This window comes from Physella acuta, unplaced genomic scaffold, assembly GCF_028476545.2.
Source record: "Physella acuta isolate Inbredline_101_S28 unplaced genomic scaffold, ASM2847654v3 ptg000409l, whole genome shotgun sequence".
Classification (NCBI taxonomy): Eukaryota; Metazoa; Mollusca; class Gastropoda; family Physidae; genus Physella; species Physella acuta.
The window spans coordinates 308,071-326,334 of NW_026731928.1; the positions used below are offsets into that span (position 1 = coordinate 308,071).

Here is an 18,264-nt window from a genome sequence, read left to right on the forward strand (position 1 = left end):
CGAAATTGCAGGCACTTCTGACAGATACGGTTCGTAATTGGTACGTGGGTCAAGACATTAAGACAATGCATCGTGACATTAAGTTTGAGTTAATTGGTCGCCTGACTAATTTTTTATGAATTAACTAGCGTACCCGTCCCCCGCGCGTTGCCGCGGGGATAGAAGTAAGTTTGACGAAATGTATTAGAAGGATTTCAGCAACGCGTTACCAATCATATGTTCTAAGACGCATGACCGTCTTTTCTAAAAGTGAGTTGTTTAAATGTAAACAATGCCTGCGCTTGGATAATAAATATCGGGATATGGGTTTACCCTCACTACCGCATGAAAACATTGAATGTACATTAATCACTCACCGAAATAATATGGTAGAACACACTTCGGTGACCGCCCATGTGTCAGAGACGTATAGGGGCGCTCTCAGGGCCCCCACCCCCCGATTACACTACCGCATAGGCGCGGCGTACGAACCCTGGCTCCTTAAAACTAACAGGCGCCATCGTGCCAAATAGCATCCTGTTAATAATGATGCTGATTTCGTCAGTCGCTAAAGTGACACAAATGAACAGGATTTTTTTCTTTAACACGTAAAAAAAGTATTGACGTGTTTTAAACATCAGTGTGCCTGATGCAATATGCTAGCGTTACTAATGGTCTATTATTAGATACTAGATCTCAATTTCTGACTGGATTGTCTAATAATAGATGCTTATTGCATCATTCGCAAAGTGACGAAACTCTACAGTAGGCTCCTCATATTCAAAAAGTTATTTTTTCATCTTTGGCAAGGTGACGAAACTGTACAGAAGGTTTTCCTCGCGTTACAAAGTTATTTTTAGAAGCCTGTTGTAGTTTTACCGCTGAATATAGTAGTACCCCTTAATCGCTATGCAGGACGCTCGATTAACGGATGCCAAGTGCCAACATCGTCGCTCTAAAACTCTAGGCTCCAAAACGTGTATTTACGAAAGTTGTACCCTATATGGCGCTGCCCATAAGAAACTTTAGTTTTCTTTTTCGCTGAAATATTCTCGGGAGTATTCTCATCTACTCCCTAAAGTTTCATGGCACTCGGATGAACCGCATCCGAGTTTTATTTTTTATATACCGTGTATAGAGAAAAAAAATCGCTCCTCCCCGGGGGGCGCCGCCCTTGCAATATTAAACAATATTTTTTTTGCAGAACAATACCACTGAGTGATCTAATCATCTCCCCAAAGTTTCATGGTACACGGATGAACGGTGTGAAACCGAAATAGACTTTTATTTTTATAAAACGTATATAGAGAAAAATCGGACCCTCCCGTGGCGCCGCCCTTGCGAAATTAAAAATTATTTTTTTACAGAACCCATCACTAGAGTATTATAATGAACACCCCAAAATTTCATGCCTATCGGATGAACGGTGTCAAATCAAAACCGACTTATATTTTTATATACCGTATATAGAGAAAAAACAAATCGCGCCCTACGGGGGCGCCACCCCTACGAATTTGAAAATGTTTTTTGCGCAAAAACCTCCCCAGGAATATTCTCAACATCTTACCAAAGTTTCATGGCGATCGTGAGAATGGTGTCACTGCAGTTCAATTGTATTATTTTTATATACCGTATATAGAGAAAAAACAAATTGCGCCCTGCCGGGGCGCCACCCCGGCGAGGTTGAAATTTTTTTTTCGCAGAAACCTCCCCAGGAATATTCTCAACAACTTCCCAAAGTTTCACGGCGATGTGATGAGAGGTGTAGTAATGCATAAAGGACAAACAAACACACTGCCACACATACATTGCTTTTTACATATATAGATAGATAGATAGATTAAAATTTTGACCAAATTAGTATGCAGTTCTATGCACACGCGTCATCACGGCAAAAGCGCTTCATCACGTTAAATAGCTGCGCAATGGTTTTTAGTCATGTAACTCTATTGTAAATAAAAACATTTAAGGTACTAAAACCAATTTCATGAAAAACGTTTTAATAACAAGTTTTTATTAGTCATGTAACTCTATTTTAAATAAAAACATGTAAAGTACTTAAAATTTTTTTTCATAAAAACGTTTTAATAATAAGCTTTCATGCAATAATACACTGAAAAGTAGAAAATAAATTATACATTACTATTTAAATTACTATAAAGAAAAGCGTGGGTCTCTTCCGAAATATTAGTAAAGGTACTAAAGTACTAAAGTGGCTCACGCTTTTCTTTATAGTTATTTAAATAGTAGTCTATAATTTATTTTCTACTTTTTAGTGCATTATTACATAAAAGCTTGTTATTAAAACGTTTTTTATGAAAAATTTTTGTGTGTAGCGTAGACTTAACAAAGTGGCGTCACTAGGTCGGGTGTCATCCGCTGCTGGCCGCACCCCCCTCCCCTCGCTACAGACTAGATATCGGAGAGCTGGCTAGAACCTGAGGAGGGAAATTGTTGAAACACCGACAGTAGGACGGCGCTAAAACAATGTCCAAGATGACCGGCTCGCTACTAAACTGGGGGTAGAGGGGGTTGTACACCAGGGCTGTAAACGTCTGGGTCATCAGAGTACAGGTGCAATCACAAGAACATTCGGAGGACGTCCTAGGGAAGGTAATACATTTATTTAGAAAAATAAAACCGTAGACTTATAGACTGTTTGCAGTGTGTTTTCAAGTATATAGCATCTCCCCCCCCCACTCCCTCTTTTTTTGGATGAGTTTGAAAAAATATTAAATTAAACAAAATGCATTCTTGTAACTGAGTTGTCAACGCCGCCCATCCAGCGGAGGAAAATAGTTGAATGAAATCTTGATTGCTTGCGTGCAAAATCAGTGCCAAACCCAACTAAAACAACAAAATTAACAGCAAACAAAAAAATTGCAAACATCACATTTAAATCATAATTTTAAAAAAGAAATTACAATTTAAAAAAAATAAAAACAACCAATAACGTAATTAAGTATCAAAATGAAGGTAAGAAATGTTGAACGTAATATTAAAAAACTGCTACAAAAAATATAAGATATATTATTGTTGAAAACTGAAATTAAATCATTAAACCGTAAAAGTTGAAAAAATAAAAAAAAATAAAAACAGCGTTACATCCTTACAGGCATACTTCTCTGAGAAAATATTGCTGCCGGGTGTTGAAACTGACCAGAGTGACGTTCTGTCCGAGCACGTTGGGGAGCTGGTCATACCAATGCACGGAGGATACCCTAACAAAAATATGAGAGCTGACATGTTTACTTTTTTAATTGCATGATTTCGTTGAATCTAAGGGGCTCTCTATTATGCGATTAATATATGATCGCTTTGGACGAACCCCCCACCCAATAAAACGTCTGCAAAACTTTCATAGTTTTTACTTTTTCGTATTCAAAGTGTGGAAGAAAAATTGTAATCGTGCACCAAAAAGAAATCTCGACGTTTTACGCCTCCCTAAGTCGGATAAACTTAGTTTTGCAATATTGTCCGTAGACGGACGTAGAGGGGCGCTCTCGGGAGCCCCCGATTACACTAACGCAAGGCGTCGCGTACTGCCCCTGGTTCCTTAAAACTAACGTAAGCGCCATGGTGCTCACATGATAATCTAGGGCGCCAAATAGCACTTTGTCGCAGGAACCTCTCCAGGATTATTCTCAACAATTTCCCAAAACTTCATGGCGATCAGATGAAAGGTGTAGTAATGTATAAAAGACACACACAGACACAAACACACATACATCGCTTATATATATATATATATATATATATATATATATATATATATATATATATATATATATATATATATATATATATATATATCCTAATATATAAAAGCACATTTGCGAACTTCTCTCTCTCTCTCTCTCTCTCTCTCTCTCTCTCTCTCTCTCTCTGCAAAATATTTTCGCAGGATATCACATCAGAATCTTCAGCTATATATATGGAGAACTTGATACGGACTTTTGTTGAAAATAATATGGTAGATGTGTTAAATGTATAAATAAAATTTTATTTAAATGAGAAAAAAAAATAAAGCCATATTCGAATGTAGAAAAACAGTTTTAATTATGCAACTGGAAAAGTGTTTATAGTTTTGAAAAAAGAACGCACGAAACAATGACGTTACTATTTGTTTACACTAAGGAAAGAGCACCCAACTAATGAAGTCATCTTTCGAGTTTAGAATATAAAGAAATGAACAATTTCATTCAAATCTATCTATCTATATACTACTAAAACTCAAGTTTGTTTACATGTTTGAATATTTATTTGTTATTTTGTTTGTTTTTTCGTTTGTCTGATTGGCTACAGGAGAGAATCTGCACTATGTGTAGAGCTGTAAAATAGTATGTAGGTAGAGAACATTTTTTGTTTTCATACAGACTGTTAACCACAAATGTATTTAAAGACGTTAATTAATTTATTGATTTATTCATTGGTAGATTAACCACATTAATTATAAAAGTTTAAAACTATGGCTTTACTTTGAGTAAAAACACTTATATCAATTTTCAACTGTCTTTTTCATTTAGTTATACCACAAATAAACATCAGTGACGTCCGAAGTCTAAAATGTTTCTTTTCCTGAGTTTCCGTAAATGAATTTTTAAAAAGCTGAATTTCATTACTCACTTTCCGTAGGTATATACATTTTTAGGCATCCCTACCGTTTCTTATTCTTTCACCTCCGAACGAAATTGAAACAAGTAATTCATACAAAAAAAATAATAAAAAAAAACAATATCCGCTACCCCCCCCCCAACCCACGTTCACACAACCAATATATATATATATATATATATATATATATATATATATATATATATATATATATATATATATATATATATATATATATATACTAGCTGCATACCCGTGCTCCGCCACGGTAAATCCTTTTTAAATGTAGCAACTTGGGAACAGAACAAAACAAAGAAAAACAACAAAAACAAAACCACAACACAACCACATGGTCTGGTGAGCTGTGGTTCACGCTAAATGTTTACAATCGTAGAGCCGCGATTAGTGATGGCTATTAGGGGCAGATAATTTAGTTTGAAACGATTTTAAACTTAGAAGAGGTAACTAAGAGGAGGCTGCTTTCACGGGATGGGTGGGAGGATAGGGGTTGAGGGAAAGGGGGTGGGAGTGGTTATCGTTCTTAATGACCTACTGATAGTGTTTTAAAGCAAATATTTTCAGTTGGCAGCTTTGGTACTGTCGTTTTGATTTAGCTGAAGGCTTACTTACGATCTACAGCAGCCATGATAGACCACACCTGAAGCCTGAACAGAAATGTAAAAAAAGTGTATTTAGTTCTTAAATTAAAATTAAGTACGGTACAGAAAGCTGTATCTAAACACTAATACAACGTGTGCATTTACCCACTATGTTTTTGATCTTGTTTGCAGGGTGAATTTATCGAAATTTAAGTGTCTTAGTCTGGCATTTTACAATTTTAGTAAACATTTTTAAAATACCAAAGTAAATACAAGAACTATGTTATCAATTTTCATGGAGCTGCTTTCATCTCTTTGTGCACGATAAAAACCAGTCTAAGTTTTATCATACGTTCTACATTTCAACAGCATTGCTATACATTTATTTTAATGTGAGTGAAGCAAATCATTGACAATCATATACCTTGGGAATAAGCGAAATGATCAATCAACTCGTAAGAGCTATGTTTGAAGTCTGTGTCTTTTATATGTATGAAATGCGGAAACATTAATAACATGAAACTTATATACAATACTTGTTCATAAAGGCTTGATTAGCTAACACGTAATGACACTTAGATTGTTAATTGTTAACTTGATCTATATTAGGTGCACACCGTGATGACTGATATTCAGAGCATTTGGTCATACTGGCAGTATACATGGTTATACTGCCAGTACACTTGATCATACTGGCCGTATATTTAATCATACAGGCAGTATACTTAATCATACTGGCAGTATACTTGGTCATACTGGTATCACACTCTACCATACTAGCAGTTCAAATAATCACACTTGCCGTACATACTGTCATAAAAACTGTATATTTGGTTATACTAGTGGTACACTTCATAATAGATATATTTTAGACGGTAGTTAAGGGGATATGCTATGTTTTTTCCTATTTTTTTACAATCTAATATCTAAAGCATTTTGAATACTTTTATCATGTTTGGCATATAAAAGTAAGTATTAAACAGTAAAAAAAAGATTGAAAACAATTTTGGTTGTCATGGAAACCCGAAAAAACCTCCGCCATTTTGAATTTTTTTGTACTTTTAAAAATGCTAAGGCTTTTTTATTTATGCACCTAGAGCAATCAAATTTGAACTGCTTATATTTCAGGATATATTAAAACTTTTGCCACGAAAACTTTTTGAAATAGCTACTAGTAAGAATTTTACTAAGTCTACAAAATCGTATCATTTTTAGTGTTCAAAATTTTCAAAATTTGCATATTAATTAATTACCAAATACTTTTTTTCTATGTAAGCCATCACAATTCCCTCGTGACAAAAATTGTATTTTCACATCAAGAACATTTACTGAAAATATCGTTGCGATTGTTTAATAAATAAAAAAGTAGTAGGCTTTATAGTGTTAAAAACATTCGAACTGAGAAAAACAGCCAAAAGTAACGAAAAGTAGGTCATGAAAATACCAATGATGCCAAATACAATATGATGAGGGATATAAAACTTTTCATAGAGAGCGTGTAAGATTGGGAAAACTTGATTATTTTTAAGTAACAGGGTCATAAAAATGGTAATTTAAACACCTAAAAAATTATTTTCTCTTTAAAGTTATTATTTTCCTAATACAAAAATGGACAAAGTATGCAAAAGTGCAAGAAACCCATCATGACGAAAAACAAGAAATTTTGTGGTTTTTTTGTCGCGTATATCCCCCTTAAAAAGTGTAAAATCACTCACCTTCCTTATTTTTTCTGTCAGATCATAAATCTCCTTTTCAGTTTTGAACAAACCAGAGTAGACCCGAGTAATTCTTTTCTCATTCAATGCGGACAGACTGCACTCAACAATACAGACGAGGTTCGCGAAAATAGAAATATAAAGAACATCAACATAGATAGAACGTCAATAAATGCAAAAATACATTTAATATAAATGTAGTTAGGATAAAAAATACTTTTATTGTCTGTGAGAGGATTTCTGAAACATAACTATAATTAACAATTAATGCCAGTTAATTTAGTTCCCGTGTTTTATTGCGTTTAGTTATATATCAATATTGGATACATTTTTAGCAAGACAATATAATATATATATATATATATATATATATATATATATATATATATATATATATATATATATATATGTGTGTTATGAAATATTTATCGCTTACTTTCTAATTTGTAAACTTTCTGTAACTATGCATAGAAATACCAGGCATCTTAATGTAGGCATCATCTGTGGAAAATAAATTCTCTGAAATTTAGTAACACGTATTAGTCACGGAGAAACACCGCCTTAGCAAAGGGTTTTTAAAAAAATAAAATGAGATTGCGCTAATTCGTTACGTTGCAAATATATAACATTCACATTTATTTCATTTTGTTTGAAAGTATTGTGTTTAATTCAAGTGTTAGATGTTTGAGTGTCAAAGAAACATGTACAAGTATTAATGTTAAGAAGGGCAATGTGGTTTAAAAAAAAAGATGGCACCGCTGGTAGGCGAAGCGTGGGGGAGGGATTGTAGGTAGCCTTTGTAGGGAAAGGAATGGTGTAGGGGAAAACCTGCATCTTTTCATGCCGAATAAGTAAAACGTAACTTCCTGATTACAAATAAAAGGAGACGCTTTTATAATTTAATGTGTTGTGATGTCGACTGTAAGATTTAACATGGAAAGAAAACGCACATGTTTTTTTTTTTAATTTTGATGTCAACTGTATGCATATATTATGTCATACTGACATTCTTATGCCAGTTCTACATTTTTCATACGACATTTTTGTGTGATATCAATCCTATATTAGGGGTCGGCGTGGTCGAGTCGGTAAAGCCCATTGTTGCTAGACCGAAAAGTCTCGAGTTCGAACCCCCGGGCAGGTGAGGCTCTTTAGCTGGGGACAGCCACTCTTCTAGGAGAGACAACTCCAAAATTAAACAACTGCTGCCTTGTAGTTTGTTCTTGGTTGGACAAAGGCTATGGAAGCAAATCCAAAAAGAAAAGCAGGCTGAAATCGGAGTCAATGGCCTCAATGGCGCATAACCAGTTGACACGTAACGCTTAATTGTGTTGGAGGCGTGGTCGAGTCGGCAAAAAAAGCTCATGGTTGAACAAAAGTCTCGAGTTCAAACCCACTGGCAGATAAATCTCGATCCCCTTCAACACTAATAATTAAGAACGAAGAAGAAGAAGAAGAATCCTATATTAATGATTATGATAAGTAACCGACCTAGTCCTTTGATTAACTGTAAAGCCAGGTTGTCTAATTGAATAAAACACATGTACTCTAAGAATTTACCTGTTGTTTGTAGAAAAAAGTCTATTTCTTCTTGAACTATATTCTGTACCTTTGTCTACTCTTGGCGCTGAAATATCACTTTCTGTTTATATTGCTATTTTCAGTAACAACGCCTGCTTCCATCCCCTCTATACGTGAATGAGTTGAAATTATTTTTAAAAATATTATTTTATATGTAACTAGCCACCGGTTGCCCGTTACACGTGAATTATAGGCCTATAATGTTATGCTTGTTTTAGAAATACATTTTATTAAAAAGTTTTTGGTCAAAACGCAATGTGCTTAACTTCATTTTGAACGATAATAGTGAAAAAGCAAAAAAAAAAAAAAAAAACCAAAAAAAAAGCAACTAAATTGCTAAAAATCCGACACATTTAATATAACATAGACTACCAATACCAATTAGAAAAATTAAAACACAATAGGGCCCTATAAACATTATTAGTCAAAGCAAAACCGTATTAATACCCACACTGATTAAGTGTCTTAAATAATTCGTTTGTAAAATAGTGTTTCCGTTTTTTTTCAAACTAATTTATTTATTATTTTTGGCCGAGAAAATTGTATACATTTCATAGCGTACGTTTTGATAAGTAGATCTATAGATTTCAATCAAATTTGGATTAGATAGTTGATTTCGTCTTATTCTCAAATAAGAAGATGTGGGATGCTAATCTTATTAAATATGAAGTCATTGGTATTGTGTATCATTTGCGACATTCGATTTTGATATATATATATATATATATATATATATATATATATATATATATATATATATATATATATATATATATATATATATATATATATATATATATATATGTGGTCTATATGTTTAAAATGTATAATGCTTCTGATGATTTTTAAGCTAAGGTTATTCGTTTTTAGCATGTCTAAAGAATCTACCAAAGTAGTAAATAAAAACTAGAATGCCATTCTTCAAAATAAAAAAAATAAAATGTTCAGTCGAGAAATATCTTTCAAATATGTATACTATGTACTGTAGGTAGTTTCTCATTACATCATTGTGTGAGATATATTTTCTGAGACATTTTGTCTGAGATAATTTGTCTGTGTTGATTTGTAAAAAAAATATAATGACATCTTTTACCTTACCATATATTTGTTATTTGTAAGTGAGTGTGAATACGTGTGCGTGCTTGTGTGCGTGTGTGTGTGTGTATGAGAGAGAGAGAGAGATAGAGAGAGAGAGAGAAAAAGAGAGAGAGAGAGAGAGAGAGGGAATGTAACACAAATCAAACTGAAAAGTCATTGGAGTAAATAACATCAGCTGAATCTCATGTGCGATTATTTACCAAACGCCCAAAGAAACTAGTGTAAGCAAAGAAAGGTTAAACCGACAAACCTTCAGATGAGGAGCATCTAAACCAAGAGAGCCAACTGAACCCCAAATGCGGCTTTTATGTTTTTTAAACTGTGATTGAGACAACACGTGATTGCACGTGGTGATCACGTGATTCAACATGGTATCAGGTGTTCTCAAACAGTTCAACAAGTCTTTACGTAGTTTCAGTTTATTTTTTGAACACCCAAGCATGTAAACAAGGATAGGGGCACAAGCTGCAGAAAATAACATTTAATTTTTTTTAACAATTTACAGTAAATAATAGAAAATAAACCGGGAGTGATCTCCACTAAACTTTCTCGAATATTCTTAAATAACTCGGAATATAGACATGATTTTTAATTACTTAAACTTTTAAAAATAGAATAGAATCTCGTAGAAAAAAGAATTGCACACCAAGCGAACGCCAAAACAAAATTTGCATGATAGTGCGGAATATTATTAGTACTTTGTAAATTTACATGCTTTTTTGAAAAATCAGAAATGGGTTAAATTACTACTTCCGGTCAACGGAAATTACTCAAAATTTTTATAGACGGTAGAAAATTAGATCTTTTGCTTACGTGTGAAATTATTTATCTATCTGAAATAGTACTCAAGTTATAGGCTTGTGAAAGCTGATACGGATCTACGATTTTGATAAAATACTTGTATATGAAATTTCATCAACTTAGCTGTAACGGTACTCAACTTATCGTGCTTACACACACACACAGACACACAGACACACAGACATACGGACAAGATTGCAAAATTATGTTTTTCCGTATCAGTGTGGTGTAAAACGTCGAGATTTGTAAAAATCTCGATTTTTTTTTTGCACGATTACAAGACTTTCTCTATACTTCGTATATACGAGAAAGTAAATATACGGTTATATAGGACTAACGTGTTTAATTATGGGGTAGCTGAAAGGGAAAAGTTTATGTACATAAATTATTTTATTGTAAAATATAAATATAATGATACATTGTGAAACATTTATATAACCTCATATTGTGAAACATCAATATAATCTAATGTTGGGAAAAAGAATAGGTCGGTTATGACGTTGACCCCCTAAACAATTTTGCTATCCGTTTGAAACTTCCAGGCGAGTTGAAAACAAAGTAGCGGGTTGGGAAAAATGAATAGAGGTATTCACTAGAAAAACGGGAACCCCTGACACGCCTTATCTGGCTTATAAGGTGTCAGCAGTAATCCTTTACAGCCAGCTATAGCTGAAATCGTTTTCAGATATCCACATAATTAAAGTTATAGATCAGTGGTTCTTAACCCTGGTTCGATCGAACCCCAGGGGTTCGGTGAATCAGTTACAGGGATTCGACGGAGGTCAAGACACACACCCGACTCATCTGATTCATGATAGGATTGTCAGTGCGAACGATAGAACTATTAATAGAGTTCGATTAATAAGGATATGTAAGTAATGGAGTTCGGTACCTTGAAAAGGGTTTAGAACCTCTGCTATAAATCCCCAAAATTACAACCTATACGATGCAACCACGTTAACGTTTTTTTCAACACCTTGATTATTTTACCTCATCCCTAACTCTAATAACCTTAATCTGTATTTATTAGCCAAAATCCATGCATTAACTTACCTAATCCTTACTTATCGTACAGGCTCAACGTGTTCGCATGTCAAATTTTATAATACCTTCATTTTAACATCTAATTTAGTGTTGTAGGATAAAGGTCATTTGTTTAACAGCAAATAAAAATGTGTTGAACAGTTTCTCGTTGTTACAGGTTTCTATCTATCACATCTTTGGTTTAGCTAGGATTGACTTGTCTTATCGCATCTTCGATTTAGCTAACACTGGCTACCTCTAATCCCCTAATTGGTGTAGCTATAACTGGCTACGGCTACTCAAATCTTTGATATAACGAGACATTGATTTATATAATATATTCTTTGGTGCAGTTGGCACTGGCTTTGAATAAGGATTAGGATTAGGGTTAAAATAGGGATTGGTCTGGGGTAGGGTTTCAAGTTACGGTTAAGGTTCATGTTAAGGTTCAAGTTCTTGCCGAGGTATACCTGTTCTTCTTCAGGTCGATGTTGTTTTTAATGTTCATGTTGATATTGATGTTGATGTTGATGTTAGAGTTGAGGTTTAGGTTTAGGTTCAGGTTTAAGTTTAGGTTTAGGTTTAGGTTTAGGTTTAGGTTTAGGTTTAGGTTTAGGTTTAGGTTTAGGTTTAGGTTTAGGTTTAGGTTTAGGTTTAGGTTTAAGTTTAGGTTTAGGTTTAGGTTTAGGTTTAGGTTTAGGTTTAGGTTTAGGTTTAGGTTTAGGTTTAGGTTTAGGTTTAGGTTTAGGTTTAGGTTTAGGTTTAGGTTTAGGTTTAGGTTTAGGTTTAGGTTTAGGTTTAGGTTTAGGTTTAGGTTTAGGTTTAGGTTTAGGTTTAGGTTTAGGTTTAGGTTTAGGTTTAGGTTTAGGTTTAGGTTTAGGTTTAGGTTTAGGTTTAGGTTTAGGTTTAGGTTTAGGTTTAGGTTTAGGTTTAGGTTTAGGTTTAGGTTTAGGTTTAGGTTTAGGTTTAGGTTTAGGTTTAGGTTTAGGTTTAGGTTTAGGTTTAGGTTTAGGTTTAGGTTTAGGTTTAGGTTTAGGTTTAGGTTTAGGTTTAGGTTTAGGTTTAGGTTTAGGTTTAGGTTTAGGTTTAGGTTTAGGTTTAGGTTTAGGTTTAGGTTTAGGTTTAGGTTTAGGTTTAGGTTTAGGTTTAGGTTTAGGTTTAGGTTTAGGTTTAGGTTTAGGTTTAGGTTTAGGTTTAGGTTTAGGTTTAGGTTTAGGTTTAGGTTTAGGTTTAGGTTTAGGTTTAGGTTTAGGTTTAGGTTTAGGTTTAGGTTTAGGTTTAGGTTTAGGTTTAGGTTTAGGTTTAGGTTTAGGTTTAGGTTTAGGTTTAGGTTTAGGTTTAGGTTTAGGTTTAGGTTTAGGTTTAGGTTTAGGTTTAGGTTTAGGTTTAGGTTTAGGTTTAGGTTTAGGTTTAGGTTTAGGTTTAGGTTTAGGTTTAGGTTTAGGTTTAGGTTTAGGTTTAGGTTTAGGTTTAGGTTTAGGTTTAGGTTTAGGTTTAGGTTTAGGTTTAGGTTTAGGTTTAGGTTTAGGTTTAGGTTTAGGTTTAGGTTTAGGTTTAGGTTTAGGTTTAGGTTTAGGTTTAGGTTTAGGTTTAGGTTTAGGTTTAGGTTTAGGTTTAGGTTTAGGTTTAGGTTTAGGTTTAGGTTTAGGTTTAGGTTTAGGTTTAGGTTTAGGTTTAGGTTTAGGTTTAGGTTTAGGTTTAGGTTTAGGTTTAGGTTTAGGTTTAGGTTTAGGTTTAGGTTTAGGTTTAGGTTTAGGTTTAGGTTTAGGTTTAGGTTTAGGTTTAGGTTTAGGTTTAGGTTTAGGTTTAGGTTTAGGTTTAGGTTTAGGTTTAGGTTTAGGTTTAGGTTTAGGTTTAGGTTTAGGTTTAGGTTTAGGTTTAGGTTTAGGTTTAGGTTTAGGTTTAGGTTTAGGTTTAGGTTTAGGTTTAGGTTTAGGTTTAGGTTTAGGTTTAGGTTTAGGTTTAGGTTTAGGTTTAGGTTTAGGTTTAGGTTTAGGTTTAGGTTTAGGTTTAGGTTTAGGTTTAGGTTTAGGTTTAGGTTTAGGTTTAGGTTTAGGTTTAGGTTTAGGTTTAGGTTTAGGTTTAGGTTTAGGTTTAGGTTTAGGTTTAGGTTTAGGTTTAGGTTTAGTTAGACGTTTAGCTTTATGTTTAGGTTGATGTTAATGTTGAAGTTCTGATTGAGGTTGAAGTTGAGGTTGAGGATCAGGTTTAATATCAGGTTTAGAGATAGAAAAGAAGAAACATCATCAGTTTAGCAGCCATCGTATCTAGTCTTCAATAGGCGAATCATCTAAGCTTTAATATTCCCAAATTCGAAATGTTTACTAAGGAAACATGATATTTGGTTTTATAAAGAATTCAATAGGAATAGATTTTTAAAAAAAATACAAGTAACATTTTAAAGCAGATCGGATAATTGCGGTTCAAGTATAAAATTATTGTTATGAAAGTATTGACATATTATTTAATGACTAAAGCTTGTTTACTATTTTAATTTATCGAGATCCGTGAGTTTGAAGTGAGCCGGAAAAGTTAGCCTTAAGTTTACCCGTTGTGTCAACATTGTTTGATTCCTTCGTGTCATTTCATCAGTTACAGTCAATCTGTATCAAATCAGCAATTGGCATCCAGTCCTAGTGTTATCTATAAAGATTTTGATAATCTCTGACACGTAGATGGATCTGGGCTGTGTGGCCTCACCAGTCACCCCCCCCCCCCCCCCCCCCCACGGACTGCTACAGATTATACAGTTTTAAAATATCCACATCATTAAAACCATAGATTATTAAAATTACAAGCTATACTAAGCATCCACGTTAACTCAATTTTTCAACACCGTGATTCTACTACCCATCCCCCAGCTATAATTATGTTAGTCATGTCAGACACCCACATCGAGAACCTAATCACACAGCCACGGTGTCATTACATGCTAACTTATATAATCCATTCATTTTGACACTTCATTAGGGGTCGGCGTGGTCGAGTCGGTAAAGCTCATGGTTGCTAAATCGAAAAGTCTCGAGTTAGAACCCCCGGGACAGTCACACTTCTCGGAGAGACAACTCCAAAATCAAACAACACTAAACATTTAGCACGAAGAAGAAGTGGACACTTCATTTAATGTTGTAGGATTACATTAGCCAACAAATAGCCTGTGAATTATAAAGGTAATTTATATAGCACTAATTAAACTGTCGAAAAAGATTTGCGATGGGTTCAGATTTCTATCTATACTATATCGGTATAGCTAACAAGGCTAATACAATCCTTAGTACAGATTGCACTCGATTAGTCCTATCCAGGGGTCGGCAACCTGCGGCTCGCGGACCGCGAGTAGAGCGTATACTGACAGCTGAGAGCTGCTTGGGCACTAGGCCCAGCCCCACAGCTGTGCTGGGGTTAGCCCGTGGCAATGGTTCCATGCTTTCTACTACCTGATGTTAACACTTTGTTTTCGAATATCGTTCGATAGTGAATGTTATTTTATTGAGATTGCATTTCTTTATATGTCAGCATTCCTAAATTTGACCTGAGTGACGTAGTTTTTACTTTCTCGTATATACTAACAGAGATAGCTAAAACAATTTCATATTTATTGTGTGAAATAAATAATATTATTTCATACTTAGAGGCCTAAACCTATTTATTTTAAATTTATTCACCTAATCCTAATCAAATACCAAATATTGAAATAAAAATGTTAGTGGCTCTTTAAAAAACTGGGAAATTTTATAAATTGTAAGTTTGGCTCTTCTGTCTTGAAAGGTTGCCGACCCCTAGTCTAATCCCATTTTTAGAGTAGTCAGCATTTTTCAAAATGAAAATCAATCACACTTTCTGCCCCTATAGCCTGTGATGAGATAGTGGCTAGAAGCTAGTGGCTAGACATTTGCTGTCAGCTAGACCCATACAGTAACTGTCAACAAGAGACCCAGACAGTAAATGTCAGCTTGCGACCCAGACAGTAGCAGTCAGCTAGAGACCCAGACAGTAGCAGTCAGCTAGAGACCCAAACAGTAAATGTCAGCTTGCGACCCAGACAGTAGCTGTCAGCTAGAGACCCAGACAGTAAATGTCAGCTAGAGACTTAGACAGTAAATGACAGCTAGATCCAGACAGTAGCTGTCAGCTAGAGACCCAGACAGTAAATGTCAGCTAGAGATCCAGACAGTAAATGTCAGCTTGCGACCCAGACAGTATCTGTCATCAAGAAGCCTTAGATATAAGAAAAAGTCTTAAATTACAAAAGCAATTATAGAATTAGGTCTTTTTAACACCAAATCCAAACATTGTTTGACGTGTCTGATCCGAACATTTAAGTCCATTGACCTTTGAATGTGACATACATATCCACGGGGTTCAAAAGTTCAGAAGGTCGCCAGGTATATAGTTGTCATTTAATTTAATCTAATATCTTTTATTTCCCCGCTGTGCAGTCCCCATCCCCAGCTATACTGCCCATCTCACAGCTATACAGTTTCCATCTCCCAGCTATAGTCTCCTCCCATCTATACAATCTCCATGTCCCAGCTATACAGTCCGTATCTCCCAGTTATAAAGTCCACATATCCCAGTAAGTCAGTTTTTATATCTCAGATATAGCCTACACGGAACGTTCCAACAGAACATCATCACTACCTATTTGGGTGATTGTAATATTATTCTAATAAGTTGTGATGTTCTTTTGTAACTTCGTGTGATGTTCTGATTTGAGTGGTGGCTTGTGTTTTCTGTGTGGGTGGATTATAATTAATTAATACTGATTTATTTTGTACTAGCAAAATCAAAACCAACACACCTCCACGCCTTGTGTTTTTACAGGCTTTTATTTAACTTACTACTATTTAAATAACTATAACGACAAACGTGGTTCTCTTCCTAAATATTAATAATAAATAATAAATAATATTAATGTATCCAAAAGCTACTAAAGTGACTCACGCTTTTCTTTATAGTTATTTAAATAGTGGTGTATAATTTATTTTCTCCTTTTTAGTGCATTATTACATAAAAGCTTGTTATTAAAACGTTTTTACAAGCGTTTATTTAACTCACTTCCTCGTCAGTCTGTCGTCAGTCTGTCAAGATCGAAACGGCCGAGCGAAATTGCAGGCACTTCTAACCGACAGATACGGTTCGTAATTGGAACGTGAAATTTTACATGTAAGTATAAGATCTAATTCTCTGCCTGTTGTGAAATTTTGAGTAATTTCCGTTCATCGAATGTAGTAATTTACGCTATTTCCGATTTCTGAAAAAAACGCATGTGAATATTTAAAGTACTAATAATATTCCGCACTATTATGCACATTTTGTTTGGCGCTCACTTGGTGTGCAATTTTTTTTTCGACGAGATTCTATTCTATTTTAAAAAGTTTAAGTAATTAAAATGGATTAAAAATCATGTCTATATCCCGAGTTGTTATCCTCTGTTGTTTTATATAAGAACGAGCCGGCCCGCGGCATAACATACGCCGCTATTTAGTTGTTGTTTTTTCTACTTTTCAGTAATTCATAATTTGTGAATTCGACAGTACCAACGCTGACACTGAAAATATTTCTTTAAAACACTAAACCCCCTTCCCCCCCCCCCCCCCACGTAAAAGCAGCCTCCTCTTAGTTACCTCCTCTAAGTTTAAAATCGTTTCAAACTAAATTATCTGCCCCAAATAGCCGTCACCAAACCCGTCTCTATGATTGTAAAATGTAAACAGCGTGAACCACAGCTCACCAAACCATGTGAGGGGGTGGGGGGGGGGGGTGGTAGCGATAGAGAGGAAGAGAGGGGACTGTAAGGCGAGGTTGCAGCTTGTTTTCTAACGGCTCACAGAAGAGAATTATATATATAGATATTCGAAAAAGTTTAGGGGAGATCACTCCCGATTTATTTTTTAATGTTACACAATCACACAATCGTACAATTCACTTTACTACAATTGGGTTCTTTTATAAGTGGTAATGTTTAATAACTCACTAATTCAGTGTAAAAAATTTGGATTTTAGTCTTTGAAAAAGCGTCCTCCCCCTCCCCCATTCTAGGCAAAGCTGAAAAACGGTTTTTTCCTGACACTGTTTTTTTTTTGAAAAATATGTTTTATAAATACACAATCAAGATTGAAAACAGTAAAATCAGTATGTGAAGGCTTCTAGCCGTTAAATTTCTTAACTTTGACAGTTTATAATTCAAAATTACAGCTTAAAATGAGCTTTTAATTTTTTTTTCTACCCCTTTTGGCGCCCCCTAAGGTCGGCGCCAGAGGCGACCACCCCCCCCCCCCTCTTGACATTGGGTATAGTACGTATGACTATGACGAGTCATTCTGCAGTGATTTAAAAAAGAAGATGTATATATTGGTTAATCAACGTAAAGTAATAAATAAAAAATGTAAGCTAATTGGAAGAGATGGATAATATCATTATTTATAAAAGTTTGTAAAAACTTGTATTTTTAAAAAAAATTAAGTTAACGCTACCTACTAGAAATATCTTTAATTTAAGTTGTCTGCTTATCATCAATTGTTTTTTTTTTCGTGTTGAAGAATCTACATGCTAGAAGAGCTACTCTTAACACTACCCACATGGGCGTGGCTTGTGGTTGTTCTCATATCTCGTATCGTACACGAACTTCATGTTGGTTTATTGTCCAACGTACTCAAGTGTTGACTAGCTTTACAAAACTCTGGACATGGACTGTAAAACAAGTGTCTCTCAGTCAAAGTTTCAATATTATACGAGCCTATAGGTTTTAGCAATATTATATGAGTCTGTAGGTTTCAGCAATATTATATAAGTCTGTAGGTTTTAGCAATATTATATGAGCCTGTAGGTTTCAGCAATATTATATGAGCCTG

At 34.6% G+C, this 18,264-nt stretch overlaps 1 protein-coding gene across 1 annotated transcript; it reads right to left on the bottom strand.

Moving 5' to 3' along the window:
- Positions 1 to 1,714: 1,714 nt before the first annotated feature.
- Positions 1,715 to 14,835, bottom strand: LOC131942502 (uncharacterized). The gene is made up of 7 exons (XM_059302405.1): positions 14,760 to 14,835; positions 9,837 to 10,051; positions 7,344 to 7,408; positions 6,908 to 7,004; positions 5,224 to 5,258; positions 3,093 to 3,200; positions 1,715 to 2,583 (listed from the first exon to the last, which is right to left on the bottom strand). Exons 1-7 carry the CDS (start codon positions 14,833 to 14,835, stop codon positions 2,385 to 2,387), a joined length of 795 nt encoding a protein of 264 aa, XP_059158388.1. The 3' UTR covers positions 1,715 to 2,384.
- Positions 14,836 to 18,264: the final 3,429 nt, after the last annotated feature.

Excerpts from the sequence above, each read along its gene's own strand:
- LOC131942502 (XM_059302405.1), bottom strand. The coding sequence starts at position 14,835 with ATGGAACCATTGCCACGGGCTAACCCCAGCACAGCTGTGGGGCTGGGC. Across the intron at positions 7,409-9,836 it reads TAGATGCTCCTCATCTGAAG|ATGATGCCTACATTAAGATG; the intron begins GTTTGTCGGTTT and ends TATTTTCCACAG. Across the intron at positions 5,259-6,907 it reads TGACAGAAAAAATAAGGAAG|GCTTCAGGTGTGGTCTATCA; the intron begins GTGAGTGATTTT and ends ATTTCTGTTCAG.